The sequence below is a fragment of the Patella vulgata genome, chromosome 4 (assembly GCF_932274485.2).
Source record: "Patella vulgata chromosome 4, xgPatVulg1.2, whole genome shotgun sequence".
NCBI classification, from domain to species: domain Eukaryota; kingdom Metazoa; phylum Mollusca; class Gastropoda; family Patellidae; genus Patella; species Patella vulgata.
This window is the reverse complement of record NC_065882.2, coordinates 77,199,025-77,211,965: the sequence shown is the minus strand read 5'-3', so window position 1 is coordinate 77,211,965 and position 12,941 is coordinate 77,199,025. Positions and strand designations below refer to the sequence as shown.

The window sequence follows — 12,941 nt, the reverse complement described above, 5'->3', positions numbered from 1 at the left end:
TAAAGTTATAGTGCCCCAAAGCATCAGATTGCTCATCTCTGCTTACCGTAAGCAGACAATGTTTATCATCGAACTCCATCAAGGCATTCACCTAATGAACGCCTACACCATGTTTGAACATTCTACCTCAATTAGGAGGAGAGTTATTGTGTCCCAAAGTCCAGACCAATCAAATTGCTTATCGCTCTCCTTACCCTAAGCAGAAGATGCTTATTATTGACGTTAGTCTAGTTATTGATGTAATAAAACTATGCACCAAATTTAATCACTCTCACTTAATTAGTACTAAAATTATCGTGTCCCAAAGCATCAACCAATCAAATTGCTTATCTCTGCTTATCCTAAGCAGAAAATGCCCATCTTCGAACTCCATAAAGGCATTGACCTAATAACACGTACACAAAGATTGAACATTCGGGCTCAATTAGAAGGAGAGTTATTGAGTCCCAAAAAGTGTGACGGACAGACATACGGGCGAACCATTTTAATAGTCCCCTGCCTTCTTCGAAAGGCGGGGGACAAAAAGAACAAGCCAACAGTGAGGCTGATGTCCCCCGCCGAAATTGCAAAATAAATAGATGACACATATTAATTAATCGCACATTTATTTTTTTCACTAAGTTTCATCACTCTCTATCAGATAGAATCAAGATTATCTTGTCCCAAACCATCGACAAATGAAATCGATTAGCTCTGCTTAGCTTCAGCTCGAAATGTTAATTATTGAACTCAGTCAAGACATTCACCTAATGAACATCTACTTATACATCAAGTTTAAACATTCACCTAATAGACACCTATGCCAAGTTTGAACATTCTACCTCAATTAGAAGGAGAGTTATTGTGTTCCAAAGTTTCTACCAATCAAATTGCTTATCACTCTGCTTACCCTCAGCAAAAAATGTTCATTATCGAACTTAGTTAAGGTATTCATATAATAAATCTATACACCAAGTTTCATCAATCTCACTTAATTAGAACTAAAGTTATCGTGTCCCAAAGCATCAACCAATCAAATTGCTTATCTCTGCTTACCCTAAGCGGAAAATGCTCATCTTCGAACTCCATCAAGGCATTGACCTAATCAACACATACACCAAGTTTGAACATTCTAGCTCAATTAGGAAGAGAGTTATCGTGCCCCAAAGTATCAACCAATCAAATTGCTTATCTCTGCTTACCCTAAGCGGAAAATGCTCATCTTCGAACTCCATCAAGGCATTGACCTAATAAACACATACACCAAGTTTGAACATTCTAGCTCAATTAAAAGTTATCGTGTCCCAAAGCATCAACCAATCAAATTGCTTATCTCTGCTTACCCTAAGCGGAAAATGCTCATCTTCGAACTCCATCAAGGCATTGACCTAATCAACACATACACCAAGTTTGAACATTCTAGCCCAATTAGGAAGAGAGTTATCGTGTCCCAAGGCATCAACCAATCAAATTGCTTATCTCTGCTTACCCTAAGCGGAAAATGCTCATCTTCGAACTCCATCAAGGCATTGACCTAATAAACACATACACCAAGTTTGAACATTCTAGCTCAATTAGGAAGAGAGTTATTGTGTCCCAAAAAGTGTGACGGACAGACAGACGAACCCATTTTAATAGTCCCCTGCTTTCTTCGAAAGGCGGGGGACAAAAAGAAACATTGCCGATCAGTGGCTTATAGCCAAAGTGTCTTTCAATAAATCTAACATAAACGGATCTGAATTGTTTCTTTTTATTCATCTGACTACGCAGTTTAGTCTGACATGTTTACATTACAAAGTATGCTACAATTTAGACGAATCTGCCCATTCGTATTTAAGTTCGGGGAGAACACAAAAATCTATTTTTTTTTATTATTTCATCAGCGTAAATTATTAACACATATAAGCGTATATTTAATGAATTAAGTGAATAGAAGGCATGTGTTTAAATGACATTAACATAAACGCCTTCTCGTATTATCAGCACATCGCATTTCTTAGTTTCGTTATGAATTTTCCGGTGGTTCTAATTTTTACAGCAGAATGAAGATACGCTGGCAATAAAGGAATCCCGATCATCAAGTCGCATTATCCCTAATTTTTAGTGTTTGCCTTTCGCTGTTTTAGGAGAATCACAGGATACAGCATTAAGGTACTACTGAACATGATCATGTCCTTCTGAAGAAAAATCCCATGTACTTTCTCAAAATGTTCATAAAAATTACATCAAATGTCATCAACAAATTCATAGACTAAGGGGGGATGTGGGGTATATTTAACATGCATTATACAAGAGCTAAATCTGTCTATTGCATTTCTTTCTTTAGGCATAAAATGTTATCTAAATTATTAATCATACATTAATTAACTCTTGATGCCATCACTAGCCTGCGATATTTACTACATTTTATGAAAAATAATTAAACGTAAAAGTGGATAATCGAGACTTTGTTTTTATCGTACCGATTTTAGTAATGTTGATCGTGGCCAGTCTAAAATTCAAAAGCTAATATCACGGTTCAGAGCGGAGCAATTTGACTGAATTCGCCATATTCTATTATTTACGTTATCTGTTTTTAACTATTATAACGAGAACTGCCAACTCTGTATCTAATCTCCCACAATTCCCCTTTAAGTAAAGACATTATGTACACTACTATTTATGGCATTCTGTTTGAGCGGATGCTCTCTAAACGTTAATTAAAGTCTAACAAAAATCTAAGACCTAGATATGGAACTTGGTCCTTTGTTTTTAGAATGTTTTTGGTGAGCTGCCAAATTAAGCGATATTAAATTTTTAAACATTTGCTTGTTTGATAAAATAAATAATTCATGGATTTCTTTCCCAAAAGTGGATAAATGTTATCGAATACTTAACAAAGGTAGGCACCAGTTTTAATGTTGGTACAAAATGAAACGTTTACAGAATTTATATCGGAGAATTTTCGTTCCTATAGTGAGTATTCAGCGACGGCCAGATTTTACCGATCCGAGTATCGATGTTTCTTCCTGATGTAACCAAGTGTTAAATTTTACTTGGCAGCAGCACTAACAAACAGTGAAATTTTATTAAGAGGTCACTCCCGCCCGATAAGCGGTCAGTTAGTCTCTATCATCCAGAAAAATATTCTACGAATATTAGTCTGGATGGGTTGTCAACATTTGAGAAAAATTGGCTAGATAATCCGGTCTATTACATTGTCATAAACGTCTAAGGGAGGTAACTCCTTTTAAACAAGATGTTTACGCCCATGAAATTAATTTAAGAATGTCATTTAAAAAAAAACTATGTGATTGCATGCGAGTTCAATATCTAATACTCTTAATTTTTTATTGTAAAATTTCTCTCTTCATGGGCCATATCTATGCTTTGAAAATTAATCCTAATTCGTCGTTACGATTCATATTTGTTTTTTTTTATTAATGCAAGAATTATGGGATTTATTGTGGGAAGGGACGCAACTCTTACTTGACTTGGCTAAAGAGACTGGATAATCAACCAGATTAAAAACCAAACTCCCGGTTACGCATGGGCAATGGACTTTACATCAAATATTGACAACTTTCCCAGACCCTCCGTATGTTGAAGACTAGGAGGTTCTGGTTGACCGAGACTAGCGGTCAGTCAGTAAAATCACTTCTGTAGTAGGTAAAAGTGAAGTTTCCGGTTCATTTTCAACTCTATTAAAATCAACTGACGCAGTAACTGTATCAATAATTATCCCTTCCTAATAACAAAGGAACCCCACCTTTGTCTCGACCCACGTTTTGGCTTCACTTTCCCTTTCTCATATTCAGTCCATACACAATTTCCTGTAGTTTTTGGAATGATTTCTGATACAGATGACAAAAAGTCTAGTTATCAACTTTTCAAAATTGGGTTTAATTGAAAGATTTGTGCAGTGCTAGCTCTGGCCCGTAGACAAAACACACATTAAAAATCACCCAGAGTGATTCCTGTTGTAAAAGTGGCTGAACTCCATTCCTGTCAAGTCTCTTAGCCCAGGCACCGTCAGCACCTGTAACAGCATGCCTCTATCGCTGAAGCAGCCAAATAATATTGACAGAGGAATGATGCTCTGCGGACGAATACTCTGAAGTCAATGCTTTCTACACTGAAACATTTAGCGAAATATAAACAACGACGTGTAGTTCTTCAATGTAATAAACTTTATATATTAAATAACAGCTACAAATATAAACAGTTCACACATCAGCTTACACAAATCAGGTCGCATACGCATGGGCCTACATAGCCTAATGAGAGAATTCGAATACGGATGAATTCCTCTTTTAATTCTGATTATAATCAACGTGCTACATATTATACTGAAGACACCATGGCTGAATATTACTCATTACTGACGATGCTGAATAATACTTGATTACATGCTGAATATTATATTCTGAAGCTTTCACTGAATATTACATGTACATTCTGAAGATTTCACTAAACATTACGTGAAAACTGAAATAAGAAAAATACATCGGATTACCATGCAGTACTGATTGACTAACTTTAATGACGACAATGAACACAACGTAAACAATACGTAGCCCTGTTCAAAGGCCAAGGACGATGACACTGACAGACGACAGCGCTGTCTCCACGAATTATAAACCTGACTTAATATGACTAAAACATTGCCTGGCAAAGCACACAATAATACTGACTTGTACTTAAACATACAATAAACATATTAGCATACTATAAATATATAAATTATGTGTTTATAAAACGTAATAACCTTTTTGACTTCACCCCTTTCCCGATTTCATGCATTTGGCTGCCATGATGATCTACGAAAGACCACGTATTTTGAGGGAAGCTTATTAGGTAAACATAATAAACTTAACTAAATGCCTATAATCATAATTTGATTCCCTGAATAAATATCTACATATTTAATACTCAAACTAATAATATATAAACTATGATATTATACAAGCTTAAGACGTAAAGGCAAAATTAAAGAGAAACAACAAACAACATCAATTAATTCTCCCTTTAATAGGAAATTAGCCGACAAACAGCCAGTAGACAAAGTTAGCAATCGGAACACTTCGTCTATCGCACGACTACCGTTACATGGCTCCCCAAAATTAGGAACTAATTTTCAATTAATCTACGAACAAAGAAAAAGCAGAGATATAAAAGTAAACCAAATAACTAAACGGTTAAGCATAACAGTTTGATAGTTCTACTGAAAGTCTGTGGCTCCTCGATGGGGAATCCCGGTTTACTCATGTTCCAAAATTAATATCAGTTTCTGAATAGGACGTTCAAGAACACTTCTCGGATAGACACGTTTCCCTTTCGCATTAAGCTTCTTGTCACCAACTAAAAGTTTGACAGTTCGCACATGATTATCTTTATCTTTGTAAGTTTCTATAATTCGTCCCAAAGACCATTGATTGCGAGCAGATTTATCATCAACCACGAGCACTATATCACCACAATGCATATCACGAGTTTCACGATTCCATTTTTGACGTACTTGTTGATTCTGCAGATACTCTTGCTTCCATCTACTCCAAAATTCATTTGATATATATTGAACGCGACGCCGACGTTTTCGTGAATAAAGATCAGGTTTCTGGAATTCACCAGGGGGAGGCAATATTATCTTAGACTTCATAGTTAAAATGTTATTAGGAGTTAAGGGTGTTAGCGAATTGACGTCGTTCAAGTTATCTACTGTAAGTGGCCTACTATTAATAATTGACATAGCTTCATACATAAAGGTGCGCAAGGAATCGTCATCCAACTGAGAACAATTCTGTAACAAAAGTGACGATAGAACATTTCGAATAGAACGAATGTGGCGCTCCCACACCCCACCCATATGGCTAGCATTTGGAACATTAGTTTTAAACTGAAAATAGTCACACCCATTTTCTACAAGATATATCTGAATTCGACCACTGTCCATCTCGTGAAAGGCTTGATGTAACTCGCGTTTTGCTCCAATAAAGTTTGTTCCGTTATCACATCTTAACTGTCGGATAGGTCCACGAATACACTGGAAACGTCGTAAACCGTTTATAAATGCGTCTGTACTTAGATCATTTAAAGTTTCTATATGTATAGCACGGCTAGCCATACATACAAATAATAACCCATATCTCTTAATAACCCATATCTCTTAATTTCCTTTCTGCCCTCTTTTACATACCATGGGCCGAAACAATCCATTCCGCAATAACTAAAAGGAGGCGCAGTTTCCAAACGATCTTCTGGTAAATCACTCATTTTTTGTTCCTGTGACCGACCGCGTAACTTACGACATATAACACACCGTAAAATATGACTAGACACAACTGATGTACAACCTATTATCCAGTAACCGCTGGCTCTTATTTCATTAGTGGTTATTCCGCGACCCTGATGCTCAACGATACTATGAAAATAGCGCACAATCATGTTTGTAATGTAATGTTTCTTTGGCAAAATAACTGGGTATTTATCTAACTGATCACAGGTAGCTCGTTTGAGTCGTCCACCCACGCAAATAACATTATCAGAATTCAGAAAAGGATCAAGTTTATAAAGTGACGACGACTTTTTTAAGCGAATAATGTCCTCTTTATTTGCAGATAATTTCACAGCCTTAAGAATTTTTAACTCTTCAGCGAAGGCTTCAGCTTGTACCATCTTAATGATTTGTAATTCTGAACATCTTAATTCTTCAACTGTTAAGGGCGAATGAGTCAGTGGTTGATCAGGAAAATCTTTAACTTTACTGAGCAATATTGCTTTAAATCTTAAACATAAGGCTATCACTCGTTTGGCTTTAAACCAGTCTGAAATGTGATTCAAACGAGAAAGTTCAAAACATGGTTTTGCATTTGTAGCTAAACTCTGTACCTTCTTAAGTTCAGGATCATCAGAAGATATATTTACATGCATTTCTTCAGGATTGTCAGATGTACTAGGTAATTGTGATTTCCATAAAAAGTCTGGTCCGATGAACCATTTAGTCGCATTGAGCTCTTCTGCAGTAACGCCCCTTGATGCTAGATCTGCTAAATTATCTTTCGATTTAATGTACCTCCACTGAGTAGGATTACTTGACTCTCGTATTTGCTGTATACGATTCGCAACGAACATTTGAAATCTTCTTGCATCATTGTTAATATAACCTAACACTACTTTACTATCTGACCAAAATACTTCAGTTAAATTACTATAGTTCAATTCACGTCTTAACTGCAAACTAACTCTTACCGACACTAAAGCTGCAGCTAATTCTAAACGGGGAATTGTTATTGGTTTAAGAGGTGTCACTCGAGATTTACTCATTACTAATGAACAAGATACATTGCTATTATTGTCAATCAATCTCAAATACGAACATTGTCCGTAACCGAACGTTGACGCGTCTGAAAAATGATGTAATTCATTTACCACAATATCACCAAAGTCTTTGGGTTTATAACAACGTTCTATTTTCACGTCTGCAAGTTGAGATAAGCTAGATCTCCATTTTTCCCATCGGAATCTCAATATATCCGGAATGTCACTGTCCCAATCGTTATGAGCTCTACAGAGTTCCTGCAAGATTTGTTTACCAACTAAAATAACTGGCGAAATAAGTCCTAACGGATCATAGATCGAGGAAACAGTTGACAAAATTCCACGTCTGGTGAGTGGCTGATCTTTGAGACATATACAAAACTGAAAAGTGTCGGATTCAATGCACCACTGTAAACCAAGACATCTCTCAATAGGTGAATCTTCGAAGAAAAGGTCATGATTCTGAAGAACCTTTGCACGATCCACAACCGGAACTGATTCGATCACTGTGTTAGAATTTGACAAAAATTTATGAAGTCTCAATCCGCACTTGGCTAACAGTTTTTTGGTATTTTCAATCAGCGAAATTGCTTCTTCGTCAGTTTTGACTGACAACAAACCATCATCAACATAGAAATTATTTCGCACGAAATTAGCAGCTTCTGATCCAAATTCCATTTCAAAATCATTTGCAGCTTGCTTTAGCCCAAAGTTCGCACAACCTGGTGACGAGGTAGCACCAAATAAATGCACAGTCATTCTGAAATCGGCAGGCTTATCATCTCCCTTATTCCACCATAAAAATCTGAGAAAATCACGATCTTGTTTTTCCACATTAAACTGGTAGAACATTTGCTCAATATCACACATAATGGCTACATTCTCCATTCTAAATCGACATAATACACCGAACAAACTATTGGTTAGATCGGGCCCCTTTAACAAATGATCATTAAGCGAAACATCCTTAAATTTCGAATTACAGTCGAAAACTACTCGAATTTTACCAGGCTTTTTTGCATGATAAACTGCATGATGTGGTATATACCAAATCTGTCCAATATTACAAAGTTCATGCGCAGAAATCGGTTCGGCGTAATTCTTTTCGATAATCTCATTCATGAATTTACTGTAATCTTGCTTAAAATTTATGTCTTTTGTAAAACGATTTACCAAAGGTGTCAAACGATTTTCTGCCACAATGCGATTATTCGGAAGCGTTGGTTTAGATCCACGGAAAGGTAAAGGCATTTCATAATGACTGTTTTCATTTAAGCGAATTGATGAGTTCATCTTAAGTACAAATTGATTATCTTCATGAGAACAACCAGAGTCATTATTATTACGATCACTGAAGTCTATCTCCATCATTTTCAGTATGTCAACAGGATTAATAATTTCTCGGATGTGTGTTTTAAAGGAAACAACAATATCACTTGAAGTTAGTGATTGTTCTGATTTATTATTACATGATGTTCGAACTTGAAATGTCTGACTACTACAGCCTATTGAATCCAAATTTTCTGACGCACATTGATCTATAATGCCAACTACACCCCATCCTAAGTCAGTTCTCTGGGCGTAAGGACCATTTCCCGAATGAGGTATTACTTCTCTAGGTGTAAGAGCTTTAGGACAATTATAACCTATTAAAAGGGCAATCTCGCAATTCAGAATAGGAGGAAGTTGATCTGCTATACAGTGTAAGTGAGGCCAACGTCTAGCCATGTCGGAATTAGGAATATGACTTCTATTCGCCGGCATTATTCTTCTGGAATAAACTGGAGGTAGATTGATGATTATATTACTGTCATATCCTCGAACACACAAACCCGGAACTTTACGGCTATTTATTATCTGATTTTCAGCAGTCATTGTTGAAAGTGAAAGCTGGATTTGTTGTCCATCAACACCAAGAGAATCTAACAAAGTGTCTAAAACAAAAGTATTGTCCGACTGAGTATCAAGCAATGCATAAACTAAACGTTCTCTGTCTTCAAAGGATATCCACACGGGTACAATCATTGCGCTTTTATTACCAACGTCGTACCAGTCAACTTTAATACTATGCGCAACGGAAGACCTTGCAACTGGATCGTTTCTTTCCGGAACATCACCATGAAGAGAAGTTGGGTGCCTTTTATGACAGATATTACACCACAATCTGCTTCGACAAAATACTGACATGTGACCCGAGCTTAAACAGCCAAAACACAGGCGATTATTTGCAATGTACTCCTTTCTATCTTTCAAATTCTTCTTTAAAAATTCAGAACATGTGTCCAAGTGATGCTGACCTTTACAAACGGTACACGGTTTTCGTTCGGAGCGATTAAACTGACGATTTTCACGAGTTTCCAAAGCATGAGCCGTTGCAGCTCTCCTAGGTTCATATGGATTACTTCGATTTGAGTTTGACTTATAACTACAGGACGTAACTGGATCGCAAGCGATATCTGCCTCTCTTGATAAATATTTTACAAATTCCCTAAAGGGAGGAAACTGCTGATATTTCTGCTTATAGTCGTGCACGATACGAGCCCAACAATTGACTAAATAATCTGGTAACTTAATCAAAAGTTTCTTATTTTCTCGTGGATCATCGAGAACTTTAAGACTATCAATAGAGTTCATACCAGATTCACACTGTCTGAGAAAGTCTGCAAATTTTCGAAGTGCCAAACCATCGCGAGGATATATCTTCGGCCAACTTTCTAGCTTGTCGCGAAAAGCTTGCGAAATAATAAAGGGATTACCGAATCTTTCTTCTAATAAGGACTTTGCATCTTCAAAGGCGTTATCAGTTTGTAATAAAAAGTAACTCTCAACGGATTCACGTGCAACACCACTTAAATATTTTTTAAGATAAAACATTTTTTCGACCGGTTGAATATTCTTGTGTTCTATCAAAGAACGAAACCCAGATTTCCATGTTGGATACTTCAATGGATCGCCAGAAAATATTATAGGTTCAGGAGCTGGCAATTTACTTAAATTAACTTGTTCTGCAAACATTTTAGCAATTGATGATAAAGTTTCATTGTTACTAATGTTACCACCACAATTTTCCACTGAAACTTCAGTTGGCGAATATCTTGAGTCAGGAATGTTATTAATGTAACTTTGAACATATTGATTTACATCTTGATTAGCAGTAGGTAGAGGTACATGTACAAAATTACGTTGACGATCTTGACGCGCATTAATTTCAGGAGCATTGTGACTACATGTATTATGACGGCTTTTATCAGATTCACTACTGTCAGTCAAGACACAACTGTCTTCTCTTTCAACTTGATCTAAGGCTTGAAGTTTAGCTTCCGCCATATCCAAATCTCGTATCATCTGAATACGTGTAAGTTCTGACTGTTTCCTGGTTTCTTCCTCTAGATATTTGAGTTTTACTTTAAGTGCAGCAGCTTCAATAGCTATGTCAGCTTTTACAGAGTGCGACCGCGATGCAGCACTTCGTGTTTGAAGAAATCTCTTTGATGAAGAATGATGAGATGATTTTATCTTGTAGGTATCATTACCACCGGATGCCATTGTACTTGTATATAATTTATCCGAAATCGAAATCACCGATAATATACTGCTTATTAGAAATATTGTCAATGGTAAAGTTGCTGAATACATAACACCAGTCTCTTCTCAGTATGCGATATGAAGTGTCTACTCATATAACGCAAATGAATTAAAAGTTCGCCTACTTATAAACGAATGTGAATAAAGTTTTCACTGTAACAGCATGCCTCTATCGCTGAAGCAGCCAAATAATATTGACAGAGGAATGATGCTCTGCGGACGAATACTCTGAAGTCAATGCTTTCTACACTGAAACATTTAGCGAAATATAAACAACGACGTGTAGTTCTTCAATGTAATAAACTTTATATATTAAATAACAGCTACAAATATAAACAGTTCACACATCAGCTTACACAAATCAGGTCGCATACGCATGGGCCTACATAGCCTAATGAGAGAATTCGAATACGGATGAATTCCTCTTTTAATTCTGATTATAATCAACGTGCTACATATTATACTGAAGACACCATGGCTGAATATTACTCATTACTGACGATGCTGAATAATACTTGATTACATGCTGAATATTATATTCTGAAGCTTTCACTGAATATTACATGTACATTCTGAAGATTTCACTAAACATTACGTGAAAACTGAAATAAGAAAAATACATCGGATTACCATGCAGTACTGATTGACTAACTTTAATGACGACAATGAACACAACGTAAACAATACGTAGCCCTGTTCAAAGGCCAAGGACGATGACACTGACAGACGACAGCGGACGACAGCGCTGTCTCCACGAATTATAAACCTGACTTAATATGACTAAAACATTGCCTGGCAAAGCACACAATAATACTGACATGTACTTAAACATACAATAAACATATTAGCATACTATAAATATATAAATTATGTGTTTATAAAACGTAATAACCTTTTTGACTTCACCCCTTTCCCGATTTCATGCATTTGGCTGCCATGATGATCTACGAAAGACCACGTATTTTGAGGGAAGCTTATTAGGTAAACATAATAAACTTAACTAAATGCCTATAATCATAATTTGATTCCCTGAATAAATATCTACATATTTAATACTCAAACTAATAATATATAAACTATGATATTATACAAGCTTAAGACGTAAAGGCAAAATTAAAGAGAAACAACAAACAACATCAATTAATTCTCCCTTTAATAGGAAATTAGCCGACAAACAGCCAGTAGACAAAGTTAGCAATCGGAACACTTCGTCTATCGCACGACTACCGTTACAGCACCACTACCAATTAGTTTTAAGTAGAGTTCATTGGGTAAGATTTCTGAAGATTGAAAATTATACTAAGGCAGACTCTATTCCTTTGGCATCAGCATTTTTTCGATCCTTCAAATAAGAGAAAAAAATAGTTTTATATTGACAAGATCTGATTTTGACAGGATGTAAAGTATAAACCACTCTACTTTAGTACAGAACAACAACATGTTACATTTGATATAACGCACATTACTGCCGTACATTCAATGGCGCTTCACAAAGTCTTACAAACGTTAAAGGAATGCTTTACGGAAAAGTATGTTTTGAGGGTGTTTTTTTTAAAAATCCGTTACAGTTTGACATTGTTTTATACTATCTGGAAGGTTATATTCCAGAGCCGCGGTCCTAACACACTGAACGACCTGTCTGCAAATGTTTTACTTTTAGTCTTGTTTTGTATGATGAAGTTTGCACTGTTTGGGGCTGTAATAATTCAGAAAGGTAGGCAGGGTCAAGGTTGTGGAGACAATTATACACCAGTACCAGTAGCCTGAATTGGCATCGGACTTCGATTGGCAATATATGAAGTTCTTTTAGAGCAACAGTCGAGCTATGGCCGTAATTAACACTAATAATTAGTTTTGCAGTAGAATTTTGAATTCTTTGGAGAGGTTGAAGAGTAGCTGCTGGCAGATCACAGAGCAGACTATTGCCATAATCTATATGGAAGAAAACTAAAGAGCTGGCAATTTGAAGAGATGATTCTCGCGAAAGCAACGGTCTCAATTTCCGCAAGTTGAACATTGCCGAAGCAGCAGGTCGAGTCTTCTGGGCAAAATGGTGTTTAAAGTTTAAGTTTTCATCCAAA

General features: G+C 36.3%; 1 protein-coding gene across 1 annotated transcript; it reads right to left on the bottom strand.

The window, feature by feature from the left end:
- Positions 1–4,130: 4,130 nt before the first annotated feature.
- On the bottom strand, positions 4,131–12,088 carry LOC126819422 (uncharacterized). The gene is made up of 3 exons (XM_050547441.2): positions 11,753–12,088; positions 4,727–11,462; positions 4,131–4,446 (listed from the first exon to the last, which is right to left on the bottom strand). Exon 2 carries the CDS (start codon positions 10,909–10,911, stop codon positions 6,058–6,060), a length of 4,854 nt encoding a protein of 1,617 aa, XP_050403398.2. The 5' UTR covers positions 10,912–11,462; positions 11,753–12,088; the 3' UTR covers positions 4,131–4,446; positions 4,727–6,057.
- Between the last annotated feature and the right edge of the window lie 853 nt (positions 12,089–12,941).